The sequence below is a fragment of the Canis lupus genome, chromosome 27 (assembly GCF_003254725.2).
Source record: "Canis lupus dingo isolate Sandy chromosome 27, ASM325472v2, whole genome shotgun sequence".
Taxonomy (NCBI): Eukaryota; Metazoa; Chordata; class Mammalia; order Carnivora; family Canidae; genus Canis; species Canis lupus.
The window spans coordinates 20,733,734-20,751,192 of record NC_064269.1 but is presented as its reverse complement, the minus strand read 5'-3'; the positions used below and the strand labels follow the sequence as shown (position 1 = coordinate 20,751,192).

The following is a 17,459-nucleotide window of genomic DNA, read 5'->3' as shown; positions in this document are numbered from 1 at the left end:
TATAAGTGAACACATCAACTATTAAAAATTCTAACCAGGGATCCCTGGGTGGCTCAGCCGTTTAGCGCCTGCCTTCGGCCCAGGGCGTGATCCTGGAGTCCTGGGATCAAGTCCCACATCAGGCTCCCTGCATGGAGCCTGCTTCTCCCTCTGCCTGCCTCTCTCTCTCCCTCCCTCCCTCCCTCTCTCTCTCTCTCTCTTGAATAAATAAATAAAATCTTTAAAAAAAAAAAAATTCTAACCAGTCATCCCTCCATCCTCCAAACATCAACAAAAAAGGGAAGGGAACTCATTAAATAGTTGATTTAGCATTTTTAGAGTAGGGACCTGAATCTGCATTTTCAACAAACGTCCCCGTAAATCTGTCCTTTAGCCAAATCTAAACATTGCTACTTTGCATCAGACTATCTAGATAAAAAACTACCTGCAAGGGGGCCCATAGGAATGAACCTGACTTAGGTTTGGCTAACATCAGAACAAAGGGCCTTGGAATGGTCAGTAAACACACAGCTTGTCAATTCTTTGTGGTCTTGGGAAAACAAATCTTCAGAGAGCCATCTATGCTCTGTAAAAACCTTTAGGTTTCCTTTAGGTTTTGAATGCAAACCACCATCATGCATTCTCAGTGACAGCTTCAAGAGACAGCTCTTCTTACATCTAACGTTTTCATCAACTTTAATCTGATGTTGATGTACATTATAGAAGAACTAAACAGGATCACAGGAAGGAAGCAGCCTAAAAGAGTACCTTAGAATATAAATACTGTGGTTTTTTTTTTTGTATTTTTGATAACAGTCAGGAAATGTAAGTTATTTTACAACCACAAAGTGAAGGGGAGGAGAATATGCCACTTCAAAATGTGTCACTATAGCATGTGGATTATTTTGAGTTGAAGGCAGTCAAGACCTAGCAGAGTCAGGAAAAACTTTTATTGCTTCCTTAACTGCCTAAAAGAATTTACATAGGGAGGCTGGCCCAGAAAGAGAGCAATTACCAGTGATAACTATTTTATCTGAAATACTTAACTGCCTGACAGGGCAAATATCTAATTACCAAATATCTGCTCTTCTTATTTTCTTGTGAATTACCCTCCCCAAGCACCTACCCCATACCTTAGCTCAGGATGACAAAGCAGCTTTGACTGCCTGACTGCCTTTGGGTCTCATATTTTTAAGGGGTTCCTATACATACAAAATTAAATTTGTTTTGCTCTTGTTAATCTGTCTTATGTCAACTTAATTATTAGACCAGCCAAAGAATCTTAGAAGGATAAAAGGAAAATTTTGCCTCCTCTGAAAAAGAAAACTAACTTTTAAGTTAACCACATTCTAAAAACTGACAGAGGGGCAACTGGGTGGCTCGTGGTTGAGTGTCTGCCTTTGGCTCAGGTCCTGATCCCAGGGTCCTGGGATTGAGCCCCGCATCAGGCTCCCCACAGGGAGCCTGCTTCTCCCTCTGCCTATGTCTCTGCCTATGACTCTGCCTCTCTCTCTCTCTCATGAATGAATAAATAAAATATTATTTATTTTATTTTTTATTTATTGTTTTAAAAAACAAAATAAAAACTGATAGAAATTGAATGACTTAAAAAAATATCCCCAGAACCATCCCTGCAATACCACCCTGGATGACAAGTAGGTATGTTAGAACACCCAGGATTTGGCAGACAGTGAGTGGAAAGTTGGCGTATAAGATAACCAGGAACAAAGCACCAGGTTCCCAATTCAGCTGCCATCAGAGCAGTGCCAAGTTTATCTGTGGGATATACTGAGCTTCTGCTTAAGATTCACTTTGTACTGGCCCTGCCTAAAGTGCTACATCACCAATACAAATTTCCCAGACTCTACAGGCAAGGCCCCGCAAGTCTCCGATGAGGCAGTATTTGTACCTAGAGAGCCCAAATAAGGTCTTTCAACCAAGACTGAACACAGAAAACATGACACCTCTCCTACCCAGTGGAGTGAAGAACGTCACTGAGGAGATGAGAAAGCCCAGCACTAATCCAACACACAGCATGCAGAACATGAGGATTCCAAATCGCCACCACGCAGCTACCAAGAGAATCCCACCAACGCTTCCCGTGACGGCTGTCAGAATCAGACGGACTGCACAGAAGGAGAAGATGAACCTGATCAGAGGTAGCTTTTCCTCCCACATGCTTTAGACACACAGTACCATTATGAGAGCCAGCCTTAGTGTTTGTGTAGGTCAGTGCCCTGCAACCAGCATGGAGAGGCCTTCCTGTAGGAGGGGCTGTTTAGAGCTAGGGAAGCTAGCAGGTCAGCTAAACCTCCCAGGCAAGGGACAGGTGTGGTTTGGCACAACCTATAAATCGGAGCTAAGGAAGAAGGGCAACAAGCATTCTGTTAGATATGACAAGGAAGAATGGATTGCGTTTGTTTTAATGTAAGGAAAATCTTGATATTTTGATTGTTATAAACCTCCTATCTTTAATGTACCACATAGCTGGAAAACAGGTTTATAAAAAACATGGCCCTTCATTTCCCTAAGTATCAAGGAATTCACCATGCAAATTAAAAACCCAGAAGGAAAAAAAAAAAAAAAAAACAGAAGAGAAGGCCTAAATTAGTAGTCTAGAAAAGATGTTTCAAGTATAGGTGGCCAATTATTTACACATATAACAGGATATCTATCATACACAATACTGATCAAACTATAGAAAGAAAGGAGGATTATGAGCACCTTTCTTCCCAAACTGTATTATTTTCACTTACCATCATACTTAATAAGTGTCAATCTTGTAATCAGTATGTAGAAGAAGAATCCCATGAAGATAAAACCTATGAAAAATAATTCTAGTAGCAAACCACCAGAAAAAAAAAAATACAAGCTATGGTTAGGTATTCTTTTCACAGTGCAATTTAAATTTCTAACCTAAAAATATATGCTTAAGCTTTCAGAATTTACACATATTAGGACATGCAGAGGAAAGAAATACCTGGAGGAGGAAAAAGTTAGAAGTCATTAAGGGTAAATATTACTAAATGAATACAATATTTAAGTATTAACTATTAGATATACTTTCTTGCATAGAGGTCAGTTTCAATTGGTAGGTTATCTTTTAATCTCATAGCTCATTTTAACACCTTCATACTTCCCACTAAAAACAAGAACAGAATACTTTTGTCATTGTGTCTCATCTGAAACTAAATGCTAAATTTCAATTTGTTACACGAGCAAAAATAAAATAAAAGGCAAAGAACAATAAACTATTCCAAAGCAGAAAGTGACTTTTATACTTTCCTTTAATTCATCATTTCCTGTTTAGGATAAATAATTAATCACTATCTTCACCCACTAAAATACCTAGTAGTATCTTTGCGACCTTGCCTAGAGCTTAGCAATTAAATTCTTTGTTACAGAATCATTCTACAGTTTGAGGAAGTAAACATTCTTCACACTATTTTCTACTCAATCAAGAAAAAAATATAATAATGGAGGAGCTATATATTTCAATTTTTTTTTTTTAAGTAGGCTCTAGGTCTAGCGTGGAGCACAATGCAGGGCTTGAACTCATGACCTTGAGATTAAGACCTGAGCTAAGAACAACGGTCAGATGCTTAACCAACTAAGCCACCAAGGCACCCCACAATTCATAATTTATTAAAGCAAGTTTAAAGAGTTTGAGATCAGGACTATTTTCTTATGTTCTTATACTCCTTATTAATGAACTAAATATGGAAAATTTTTTAGTAATTGCAAACATTGTTACATAAAAAGCAGCTCAAAAATTCATATCAATTCAGTTAGCATAATTTATGTAGTAGTCCCCCCCTCCACAGTTTCTTTTTTCATGGCTTCAGTTACCCCATAGTCCAGAAGCAGGTCAACAGTACCTTAACACTATGTCATAATTTCTACCTACATCATTCACCTCCCTTCATCTCATCATATGGGCATTTTATCATCTCACATCAGCATAGGTAAGTGCAAGGCAATCTAGTATTTTCAGAGAGAAGGACCACACTGATAGAACTTTTATGACAGCATATTGCCATAATTATTCTATTTTATTATGGTTATAAGAGTTACTGTTAATCTCTTACTGTGCCTAATTTATATATTAAAACTTTATCATAGGCATGTATGCACAGGACAAAATATACTATATAGGGTTCGAGTACTGTCCGCAGTTTCAGGCATCCACTTAGGGACTTGGAAAGTATGCCCCGCGGGTAAGGGGGATCACTGTATTCCACTCCCTGAATGAGTTTCACTGGAAAGACCATGGAGTTCCTGTTTGCAGTCTGAAACTCCCAGGGCTAAGAAGACACGTCAATCTATGTATACCATAGCCCTGCAGCTTGATTTATTTGAAACCATGGTCAATTACTATCATCAAAATCCACAAATTCTTACACAGATGTCCTGATTTCCAACCTTTGTTATTTTTAGTCAGCTAGCCAACCTAGCAACTGAAGAAGTTTGCTGCTCAAACCCAATTTTGTGGGGCACCTGGGTGGCTCACTGGTTGAGCATCTGCCTTCAGCTCAGGGCGTGATCCTGGAGTCCCAGGATCAAGTCCTGGGATCGAGTCCTGCATCAGGCTCCCTGCAGGGAGCCTGCTTCTCCCTCTGCCTATGTTTCTGCTTCTCTCTCTGTTGTCTCTCATGAATAAATAAATAAAATCTTAAAATAAATCCAATTTTGTTCCCCTCTTAATAAGAGGGGTTTATATTCCAACTTTAAGAGAAAAAGTTAAAATGCACAGCAACTAAGTAAAATCTTTACTGAAAGAACCCAGTCACAAATCCATGAAGATAGCTAGAGATACACAGTTGCTTCATCTCCTTAAAAGTCATAAATTCCCCAGCTGAATTTAAACAAAAAAGAAAACAACCCACAAGGCACATAAATAGCAACTACATCAGTAATACCTGTTTTCCAGAATCTGTGTCCAAAAAAACAAATGAAGAGACCAAGCAGGGCAAAAAGGGTGAAGAACACTTTGGTTGATACTCTTCCTAAAAAGAATGAAAATTTAATGGATGATATATCCAATTTAATGCCTTGTATTTAAAGCTTCATGAATAAAGCAAAGTGAGCTGACAATAATTTATGTAGTTATTTTAATTTATAACATATATAACAAATATATACATTATAAACCTACTTTGGAAATACCCTTGCCACCCCTAACAAATTTTATGTGGGCAATGAATATCAATGCTACTGCTATAACAAAAAGAGTAACCAGACAATCTATGCTTCCTAATGAGGTATGCAGCACTACTTGTGACATATTCTTAGGGTGTTGTGTGTTAGAACACACATAGTTCTGTTTCTTCACAAACTGTAAGAAAAAAGGAGGGCAACGGGAGTGAAAACTAGGGATTAAAAGAGACTTAAAAGACACATCAGCTAAATACAATGTATAGACTTCATCTGAAACTTGATTCAAATTAAAAAAAAAAAAAACCTGAAAAACAATTGGGATGATTAGGAAAATGTAAATACTGGCTGTTAATTTGATGCTATTAAGGAATTATCTTCAATATTTTTCACTGAAACTTGTGTTGGTGAAACTGTGGCTATAGATTTTAGAAACAGCACTTATCTTTAAGATACCGACACACACACACAAAAACTTTGTGAGGAAAATGATGGCCAGGGATTTGCTATTTTAAAAAAATTCAGTAACAGAGGAGGGCTGGGAGGCAGCGACCCAGGTGGGTTTAGAGCTGAAACAAAATCATGGCCATGAATCAAATTGTTAAGGCTGAACAATTAGTTTATGAAGGTTCTTTGAACTTCTTCGTCATAAAAGATTTTAACTGAAACTCACATTAAAATAAAAAAACATGTACTACACTGCAAGTCACACATGAGCAAATTATTGCCCATCTTCCTTACATATACTGCTTCTGAAAAAAATGTAGCATAACTAACAATAAAGCACAATAAATTCATGATGCTAAAGAATTCCAAATCTCATGGTCCTTACTCGGCACTACCTTAAATATAAATAACATGAACTGAAAGATACAGCTTACAAAAGAGAAAAATATACTCACTAAATTCACCATCATGACTCCTTTGAGATAAACATAAGAAAATAATCCCTGAACTAAAAAAGAAAACAAAACGCCTATACAATCTCATGTGAAAAATGTTACAAACCTACCACAGATTAAAACACATAAAACACTTAAGAGTGCTCAGATGGAGATATCAGAAAGACCTATACCCAGATAAGAAACACAGCCAGAAGACCAGAATTTGCAGGGTATGATACATACCCACACAGCAGCTTTTCTGAGAACAAAGAGCCCAAAAGAAAGATGAAACAAAAGGTAAGAGGCCACAGTCTGCTTATTTCAGACCTGTGGTTGATTGCTGTTCTATCATTTAATCTTTATACCACAAGCATAGAGATTGCTGGGATAGTTTTTTTCAAGTGAAAATCGAGTAGCAGTTTCCAGCAAGTATAATCATCAGAGTTATCAAGATCTTCCAACCCAATAAAAACTGACACGCACTGTTAACACAGTCCTCTGTGATATTAGACAGCAGAGAGGAACTAAATGGAATCCACCATCACAGTACTGGGAAAGGACAGAAAAAAAAATGATACAGGTAAAACCAGACAGCAGAAGGTTTCATAAGAAGTAGACTCTAGAAACAACACAAGAGACAAAATGGGCACTTTTAGGGGACAAACGAAGGCAACGTGGTGAATGGACAGGGAGGATAGGAGATAGCCCAAGTAGAGTGGTCTTTAATCATCACAGTCTCACTCTAGGCTATGATACACAAGCCAAGGTTTTAATTAAAAGGCAGTGTGGATACCTTCTCCCTACTTGAGCTCAGGAAAGATGTCCTCATACACATCAAGCTTGAAAATGAAAGCAACAATAGGACCAACATCACTAGCACAGGTCAACTCTAGGTTGGAGGTATAGGATCAGAGCTACCCTTCCCCTCAGGAGTACATGTAGAGCCTGAAACCCAGAGGAATGGGAGAGCTTTCTGATTAAGAGGGGCTCTGGTGCAGAAGAGCTCAAGGGAAGGGGAATAGAGGAACCCAGAAAAGATTAAGTCGATCAGTGAAAACTATAGAACCTTTATCTGCCTGGGTTTCCTACACTGTATCTCTCCAGGGTCCTGAGCATGGCAGTGGAAGACTGGATGGGATACAGCTCTACCAAAGGAAAAGGAATCCTAGTCCCTGAACACAATGGATAGACTTTATTCTTTAGAGTAAAACTCCTGGAAAGTGCTATTTGGACCTCTAAATACCAGAGTGCCCAGGGCTCTATCCTTAGACCTTTTCTACACCCTCACTCCACAGTAAGGTCATCTAGTCCATGGCCAAACACATGGCTTTCAAGGAAATCTCCAACTCAAACCTTTCCCCTGAATTCCAGCATACTTATAACCAACTGACAATTCAACATGTCCATCTCAATGCTTCCTAAAGTTCTCAAACTAACATGTCCAAACCTGAACTCCTGATAGGTCCTCCCAAACCTGCTTCTCCAACAATCTTTCCCACCTCAGTGAATGGCAGTTCTAGTTCTCTAGTTGCTCTGGCCAAAATGGTAGTCCTGTTTTACAACTTTCTTCAACTGCCTCATCCAACCAGCAACTATTACTGGCTCTATTTCAAAATACACACAGCCATTCATTGGCCGAATATGAGGACAATTTAACATGAAAATAATGATAGTAATGGATTATAATCCAGAGAATTAAGAATCCATAGGTTTATGTAAATTATTTATTATCTAAATAGGGGAGAAGAGAAATCTCTTCCTTAAAATAGAATGCCAAAAAAAAAAAAAAAATAGAATGCCAACTAATAACTTTTAAAAGATGGTGAAATTAGAAAATTGCCATTTGGCAATCACCTAGTAATGAAAGTTTCAGGCACAGATCATGGAATCCTAAAACTAGCAAGTGACAGTTTAAAAAGGGACTATCTACTTACATTCAGAGTCTCACCCAAAAATACTTAAAGGGAAAATAATTACTTTACAATGGAGAAACCTGGAATACACCACTAACCAAATATCCAAAGTTATCACCACCAGTAATGGGACAAATAGATATCAAGTGCCTCCTAAGAAGGGCATAATATCACTTTTTGGTATTCCCACCAAAAATGCATAATGTGGACTTAATCATGAGGCAACATCAGACAAACTCAAACTGGAGGATGTTCTAAAAAATTAGCCTGTACTCAAAAAAGGTCAAGGTCTTGAAAGACAAAACCAGACCAAGAATTGTCCTGGATTACAGAAGACCAAAGACACATGTCAGTTAAATGCAACACATGACCAATTTTTTTTTTATAAAGGACATTAGTGGAATAACTAGTGAAATTCAGTAAAATCTGTTGATTAAAAAGCAGTACTGTATCAAAGTGAATCATGTGAATTTGATCATGGTTACATAAAAAATAAATATTTATGGGAAAAAGGGCTTTATGTCTGTGACTTACTCTCAAGTGGCTCAAAGAATTGTCTGTGTGTATGTACATTTGGAAAGTGCACACTAGTGCACTCTAGTGAAAGAATAAAAAGCAAATAGCACGTGTTAACATTGAGAAATCTGAGTGAAGATTATGTGGAAATTCTTCGTATTTCTGCGTCTTATCTGAGAAACTATTTCAGAATAAAACATTAAATCCACACACAGAATGATCTTGCAAAACCTCCTGTGCCACCATCCTATTTAAACCACTGTCCTCTCACCTGAATTAACTACAATAGCCTGCTCATCGATCTCCGTCTCTGATCTTGCCCCTGACTTTTCTCATAAAAGCAGCCAGAGTGACCCCATCAAAATATGAGTGAGATCATGGCACTCCTTGCTCAAACCCACCAATGCCTTTCCCTTTTGCTCTGAATAGACGCTTTCACCCACACAGTGACCTACCAGGCTGCACAACTCTCACCCTCCTCCGTGTCCTCCAGCCACTGTTCTCACTGCAGGTTTTCAAACACATCAAGAAGGCTCTGGGCTGAGGGCCTTTGTTCTCCTGCTTGCCAGTACTGCCTGGACAATGTGCATGGCTCCCTGCCTCGCCTTGGGTCTCCACCCAATGGTGAGCTTTTCCGCATGGGCTAGCGTGGCCATCCCTCTCAGAATTCTTCCCTTGTTGTCACTTGTCATCTACCCTTCCTACTTAATGTTTGCTTCTTTGCACACATCAGTTTCTCCTGTGACATATATTCTACAAATTTATTTTGTCTGTCTCAACTCCCCTGCTAAAGCATAAGCTCCGGGAGGGCAGCTATTCTGTTTGTTTTGTTCATTGCTGTATCCCTATGCCTAGAACAAAGAGTGGAACAATGCAGGGACTCAAAATGCATATGCTGAATGAATGAAGTCTAAACAAAAGCAGTTTTTAATATTCTTAAGTTCTGTATTGGTTGACGTAGATTTGCAAAGCCAAAGAAGAAATTCCAAAGTTCAAATCCATGTACTCACCAAGGGAAGAACAATTATCCTCCTTGGCCTCAAAGCTGCAAGCATATGTGTGAGCAGGAACATAAGCAGCAGATGTATTTAGAAGTGGGTCTCGAACAATGACATTATAAATAACACCTTGTCCTCGGAGGGAGGAGAAGGAAACACTTGTCTTATCATTAGCTGTTAGGGTAACCACCTGATGCCAAAAATAACATGTGATTAGCGTTTAGGTTTTTTAAAAAAGCTATTCTATTATAACCCTACCTACACATGATATTAAATCATAGTATTATAATTCTTATTTAAAATATACACCAACCCATTTAGCTCTGTCAAACGATTGTCCTACATAGTTTATATGTGCTAATATAAGGAAGTTCTTACACAAAATGCTTCTAAACTTTTTGTACAGCATCAAATGTTAACAATTTAAATAAAACATGATATAAAGTATAAACACTTAGGACAAAATAAAAAATTTGTCATCTGCTAGACAGTAAACAACACGATGGCAAGAACTATATTTATCCTGCTCGAAAATCCTTCTTTCTTCAGTACTTAGCACAATGCTTGGCACAGAATACATGTTCAACAAATGTTAGCTATTATTACTAGCTATGGAACTGTCAACAGAAAAGCATTTATTAACTTCTCACAGAGAGGACCCATTTATCTTTGTCTAACAGACTGCAATAAGAAAACATTCCACATAGTTATGTTAGGCAATGGTCCTTCACTTCGAAACTTCCTTTTTAAAGGTTGTTTTTTAGATGGATAATATATGTTATGGAAGAAACAAAAGCCCTATTATAGTCGTAATACACTAATATGTTCCTACTAATAAAAGTTAGGACATTTAATGTTGGAGTTTCAGGAATAATTACAAACCTCTCAGAAAACTTCTGTTTAAAAATATTGCTTAGCCTTCAAAAATATGGGTTCTGGCAAAGGACTGGTCAAGTTCAACAAAATGTTAACATTACCTCCTACTCCCATTTTTATTACAAAACATTCAACCTTATAGAAATTTGAAAGAATACAATGAATAAAGTATATACCACCACCTAGATTTAACAATTCTTAATATTTTATCCTATTTATTAATTCCTCCTTCTTTCCCTCTATTTTTTCCTGCTGAACCATTTTAAAATAAGTTAGATACCGTGACATTTCACTTCTAAATACTTGTAGCGTGCACATCCTGAAACAGCATTTCTGGATGTGCCTATCATCACTGGGAGAATGTGTTATAATTCAGATTCTATTGGTAGAGGAGGCACCTGAGGTTCCACTTTTCTAGCAATCTCCTAGGTGATGCCAATGGTACCCATTCATCTATCACACTCTGAGTAGCAAGGTATAATAAGGATATTCTCTTATATACCCATAATACCTTAACTCAGCTAAGAAAATCAATAATCTCGTATCTAATACACAGACTATATTCAGATTCTCCCACGTCTTTTTTTTTTTAAGATATATTTACCTATTTGAGAGAGCGTGTGCGCACACACGTGTGGGGGAGGGGCAGAGGGAAAGGAAGAAAGAGAATCTCAAGCAGACTCCCCACTGAGTGCAGAGCCCCACAATGTAGGTTCCATCTCACAACCCATGAGATCATGACCTGAGCCAAAATCACAAGTTAGAGAGCTAACCGACTGAGCGAACTAGGTGCCCCCCCCTTCACACCATGTCTTTCATAGCTTTTCTCACCCTTTATCAACCATTTCATGCATGGTATTTATCTCTATATCTAGGACAGTACCTCCCATCATCACTCTCTCCCACCTACTCAATGATTTTTAAAAAGATTAAAAGCAGTTGTCTTTTTTTTTGGATGGGAGGGGCAGAATGAGAGGGAGAGACAAATTCTTAAGCAGGTTTCCTGTACAATGCAGAGCCGAATATAGGGCTCAGTCTTATGACCCTGAAATCATGACCTGAGCTGAAATCAAGAGTTGGTTGCTTAACCTACTGAGCCACCCAGGTGCCCCAAGAGCAGCTCATAAGGGCACCTGGTTGGCTCATTTGGTAAAGCCTGTGACTCTTGATCTCACAGTTATGTTTGAGCCCCAGGCTGAGTACAGAAATTACTTAAAAATAAAATCTTAAGAGGTGCCTGGGTGGTGCAGTTAAGCCTCCCACTCTTGGTTTTGGATCAGGTTGTTATTTCAGGGTTGTGAGATCAAGCCCCTTGACAAGCCTCTCCTCATGCCCCTTGTCAGGCTCCAAACTCAGTGCTGGAGTCAGCTTGAGATTCTCTCCTGCTTTTCCCTCTGCCGCTTATCCCCCACCACCTGCTCATGCTCTCTCTCTCACTTTTTTTTTTTTTTTTTTTTTTAAAAAGAGCGGTTGTCTTATAGAACATTCCACAGTCTGGATTTGTCACAGTATGCTCAAAGGTATCCAACTTTTGTTCCTTTATGCCACATATTTCCTGTAAACATGAACTCTGATGACTGAATTCAGGTTAAATATGCTTTGCTAGAATACTTCATAGATGATAGCGGTGGTGATGATGTCAGACTGTGTCATATGAGCATATAATGCAAGCTAACCTGCTATCGGTGAAGCTCACCGACCACATGGATAAGATGTGGTCTTATCTAATGATCGACCTGTGATCTAATGACCATCAGATCATTCCACTGGAAAAGTAAGTTTTCCCTTTGCAATTAGAATTAATCTGAGCATGGTGGAAATATCCTGTTCCCCAACAGTCTTTCACCTGCTGATCCTTGCCTGAATTATTTCACTGAGGGCAGAAAATGGTGACTTTCTAATCTACATTTACTGACTGGAATTCCTCTGTAAATCCTTCTCTCATCAACAAGGATGAATTACATCCTTTAAAAAAGACAATATAAATTCCTTCCCTGGATGGATTTCCAGAGTAATTTGGTATAGGAGTCTCCTCTAATGATAGCAATTTGTAAACAAGTACAATGAATTTTCTTATACCTGGCTCCTTCTTAGCATGTGATCATGACATCCTAGGTGACAGGGCAACAATATGAGATCTTGCTCTGCAACAGACTGAGGCTCTAGGCTAATCATATATGCCTGTCAGCCATTTCCTTCTATATAATCTGGTCACCTATCAACCTTCTGGGAAGAATCAGAGCAGTCAAGAAAAACTCTACCCATAAACCATTAGACTGAAGGATGAACTTCTATATTAGACTGCAATCAGATATCTTTTAAGACATAAATCCCGTCCTCCACAAAAATGATCTATAGCATGAACCTCAATTTTAATATGCATAGGGATCACCTGGGGACCTCAAAATGCAAATTATGATTCAGTAAGTCTGGGGTGGAGCCAAGGAATCTGCAATTCTAACAAACTCCCAGGTGATGCAAATGCCGCTTGTCCATACCCTACACTTGATATTCCAAGAATTTACAGGGGTTCAAAAGGTCAGAGAAAACTTTTGCTTCAAGTTAGAGACTTCTGAGTTTGGGTTTAAATATTAATGCCAGGGGTGCCTGAGTGGCTCAGCGGGTTAAGCAGCTGACTCTTGGTTTTGGCTCAGGTCATGATCTCAGAGTAGTAAGATCGAGCCCGAGGTGGGGATTTTATACTCAGCACAGAGTCTGCTGGTTCCCTTTCCCCTCCTCCCTCTCTCCACATGCACATGCATGCGTGCTCTCTCTAAGATAAATAAAAATAGAATATTTTAAATAAATAAAATATTAATGACAATGTGTATACCCTTAAATGGTTTCTCATTGTTTTTTCCTCAGAATACTATAATTTTTATACTCGCCAAAAATTTTTATCTAATATTTACAGGAGTACATAGAAAAATCACCACCCCCTTCCATCCATAGCTCAAGATTACCAGGTCACGTATGTGACAGCAACTAAAATGTAAACATAATTTGCATGCACCTCCACAGAACCCAACATTACCTTGGGATATTACTAGCAAGATGATAACAAAATGAAAGAGAATAAAGTGAGAACCCCAGGAAGACCAAGGAAACAGTAAAGAAATAAGCTCCTGGTAGCTTCTCCCCTTCTCAACTCTTATAAAAGTCTCAACAATCTGGCCACACAAATTATAAGAACCAGATTTACCTTGATAGCATTGGCCTTCACCTGAGGAACCTCAGCCATCCTCTGCAGATGCTCTAGCAACCCCTCTTGGGTGAGGTCATTCTCGGGCAGAAAATACTGATAGACATCATACAGCAACCTCCACCTAGAGTCCCGTCCTGTCCCAATGTCACACGGCAGAGGATCCGTGCCTCTAAAGTCAACCAACAAAACTAAACATCAGTCTCTTGTGGTGCATGTCCCATCTATAAAAGGAACTAAGAGCTCAAATTTCAAACTTCTGCCATTGATTCCAATTTTGGCATTATGAAGAAAAGTAGCATAGTGAGAGGCAGTATGGTTTAATAACCAGATGTCAATGTCAGTCAGGCCCAGAGTGACATGCCAGCTTTGCTGTTTGTTAGCTCTGCATCTGTGGGCACATCACATAATCTCAGCAACCCTTAGTGAACTACTCTGGAAAATAAGAACCACCACCCCTTCTTCCTAAAATTGCCAGAATTAAAGAACACAGAGCATTCAGCACTATGGATGAATGACAGACAGCATTCAAATGTTTCTCAATGTTAGCTATCATTACTATCAAAGGAGAAACTAAGGCAGAGTTTTAATTAAAAAAATAAAATCCTGACAAAAATATACGAGTGCTTCATGCTTCAGAATGCTTTCCATATTCAAAACTCTTTACCGAAACTAAATGTACTTCTAAGCTCACAACAGAGAGTCAACATCTCGCTCTTCCTAAGAATGGAGAGGGACAGTATTATTGGTAAGTGGCAGCTCAAGTATTTTGCAATGCTTAAATTACCTCCATTCCAAAAAAAGATTAAACAATCCCATTTTACTAAAGAGAACCATGGATTTTGAGAGTTCACCAAATCTACACAACAGTTAGTCATGCATATCCTAAAAGCAGTTTTAGGAGATAGGACACAGACATACCTTGCATAGCCTAGGTTTGCTGGGGCAAATTTAATAGTTGTGTCAAAGAAATTATATTCCAGGTAAATGTTGGGATCAATATCTAAATCAAATTCCAAATTACAGCCTCCAGGGACAGGATCTGGATGAAAAATAAGGAAGTTACTCAACACAGAATTTTTATATATTCAAATGGTACTCAGAAAAACAGAACTCTACTTTTATAAGAACTTTCCATATAGAAGTTAAACATAATAGAGCTTCTGGTTTTGTACTACCACCTCATGAACTGAGGTCAAAGAGGGAAAAGTTAATCGAGGTTAAGGGCTTTACAATAGAGGTCAGCAAGACTTTTCTGTAAAGATGGTGAATGTTTTAGGCTTCACAGTCTTGATGGTTTCTCTGTGGCAACTACTCAACCCTGCCCTCAGGGCAGGAAAGCAACCATAGACAATATGTAAGCAAAGGAACATGGCAGTTTCTAATAAAACTTTAAGTACAAAACAGGCTTTGACCCATGGTCTGTGTTTGCCAACCCCTGCTCTAGAGTTGAAAAGATCTAGAGATAGATATTCTTAAGCTGGTACCAAAAACTGGCTTTGAGGATCTCATGAACACTGAAATTGTATGTCAAAGGCTGAATATGTGAATTTCTTAAGGAGAGAGGCTTTTATTAGATTTTGGGGTCTATAATCTCATAAAAAAAGCTTAAGAACACAGGGATAGAGGGGGAAAAAACACTACCAAGGAGTAAAGGAACTCCATGAGTAGTAAAGAAAGGGGTGTTCACTTTTTACATGTTTCTTTCAACAAGAAGAACGATGGTGTCATCCTCAGTGCTGGAAGACTCTTTGTGTGCACAAAGAAGAGTAAAAATAAAAAAGACCTCAAAAGAGCCCCATGACCATGCATTGGAATAACATTTGGACATTTAATTAAATACATATTTTAGGTATTTCATTTACATTAATAATGTGTCTAAAACAGCTGTTCTTTTCTTATTAGGAATCCTATTCATGACCTTAAGCATGACAAAACAAAAAAGTCACTTGACATGAGCTCAATTCTATGCAAACAGCTGTCTACAGTGGACTCAAGTGGAAAGGCTAAAATAAGAATAGGTCCAGGTAAACCAATTTAAAGATCTACAAGGTCTCAACTTCATACACCCATCCAATCATTCCCATAGTTGGGTCCTGGTTTCTATCAACTGTTGGAATTCTGGTGGCTGACTTGCCCCAGCCAGATCTGGAACCGAGAAACTCAATGTCCATATATTTCAATGTTGCTCCTCTTTCATACTCTCCTTTTCCTGCATTTACAGATCTTTACCACACCCGGGAAAATGATATGCATTGTAATGGAAGCTCTACTGTTCCTAATACTTCTTTGTACACTGTCCTTGATGAAAACCCAGTCTATGATTTTCTATCAGGTCATTCCCCTTTGCAACACAGAACACTGTAAGAGTAGTCTAAATTTCCTCACCTCACCTTGACTCCTCAATCACTGTAATCTAGTTTTTATCCCCATGTGCCACTAAAATGATTCTCACTAAAGGCCCCTGCTGACTTTTCATTGCACTATCATACAGACACCTTCAATCACTTCCTTGACCTCTGCAATGTGCTATTTACCTCTCCTTACTTAAAGCAGAATCTCGGGCTCTTCTCTTGCCTCCTTGTCTCTGTAGTGTTATGCTTATTCCTCAGCAGTTAGCATCGCCCAGAAACAGTGCCTGATACGAGGTAGGCACTATGAAAGCATCTGCTATTATTTTTCCCCTTAAATCTCTAAGTACATGCCTGGACAATCTTACTTACTTCTATGGCTTTTACACAGAACCTTTCAGGTGGACATCTAACCTCAGGTCTCTACTCCACACCCTTAAACTCCCTCCCTACTACACATTTCCTTCCAGATTTCCTATGAGCATTTCAGATTCATGGTGTCTTAAAGTGAAGTCACAATCTACCCCATCCCAACTGCCTAAACTGTCCAGTACCACAACTCTATCTCAATCCTATTTTGCATCACTATTTCCTAGTAGCCCAAATGGGAAGCCTACGCTCCTCACTTGTATAATCCATGATCATTGGCCATTGTGTCTCATCAATGCTACCTCCCAAACACCTTCTCACTCTGAGCCCTTAAAGGTACACAGAGTCTTGACCTTGCTATGCCCTCTCCAAACCACTCCCCATACTGCTTCTAGAGTTAACTTTCTGACAGATGAAATGCATACCATTCCTCCGCTTAAAAACTCTTTATGCTCCTTCAGAGTAGAATGCAAACCTCAAATTATATACAAGGCCCTTCATGCTCTGGCTCCAGCCACACCCACCATTCTGCCATTCTCCAAATACTCTCCATTCTTCTTCCATGCCTTCCTTTGCCTAGAATAACCAGCTAAAAGTGTTAAGGACTGTTTCTTGCCTTTCTGTTACTGCTTCTCCAAAGGCTCCTTAAATTTCTCTTGAATTAAGGACTACATTCTCCTATACCCCTACCTGGGCTTTTAATCATCATACAATTCTTTGGCTCCCTCACTGCTAAAATCTTTGATTCAGTATATCATACTTGCAATAAACACTTTTAAAAGGATTGTACTTTCCCCTGAATTTTCATGAATAAGTTCCACATTCTGGAGAGTCAATAGGGAGTTGAAGACAGAAAGGTTACCTCTTTCAGAGTAGGAGAGTGGAATGGCCACGTTTTGGACAGGCTTAGAATCTAAAGTCTCCAAGTACCAAGTGCACATACTTTCCTCTGGTCTAAGAATGGAAACCAGTCCTTTGTCAGTGCCTGTTCCTGAAGTATTGGGAAGGAGAGTCTGCAATAAGATAGAAAAGAGTCATCATGAATAGGGAGTTGAGCAAAATATCTCAACCATTTAGTGCTGCCTTCAGCCCAGGGCGTGATCCTGGAGACCCAGGATCAAGTCCCACGTCGGGCTCCCTGCGTGGAGCCTACTTCTCCCTCTGCCTGTGTCTCTGCCTCTCTCTCTCTCTTTCTGTGTCTCTCATGAATAAATAAA

The 17,459-nt window shown here is 38.9% G+C and overlaps 1 protein-coding gene across 3 annotated transcripts in view; it reads right to left on the bottom strand.

The window, feature by feature from the left end:
• Window positions 1-17,459, bottom strand: part of TM7SF3 (transmembrane 7 superfamily member 3) — a 50,177-nt gene that overhangs the window by 5,319 nt on the left and 27,399 nt on the right. For all 3 annotated transcript variants that reach the window (XM_025455443.3, XM_025455444.3, XM_025455446.3), the window contains 7 exons: window positions 17,105-17,255; window positions 14,444-14,564; window positions 13,523-13,694; window positions 9,457-9,634; window positions 4,899-4,985; window positions 2,736-2,816; window positions 1,953-2,105 (listed from right to left, as the gene is read on the bottom strand). In XM_025455443.3, the coding sequence (XP_025311228.1) occupies window positions 1,953-2,105; window positions 2,736-2,816; window positions 4,899-4,985; window positions 9,457-9,634; window positions 13,523-13,694; window positions 14,444-14,564; window positions 17,105-17,255 (943 nt within the window). The remainder of the gene's footprint in view (window positions 1-1,952; window positions 2,106-2,735; window positions 2,817-4,898; window positions 4,986-9,456; window positions 9,635-13,522; window positions 13,695-14,443; window positions 14,565-17,104; window positions 17,256-17,459) is intronic.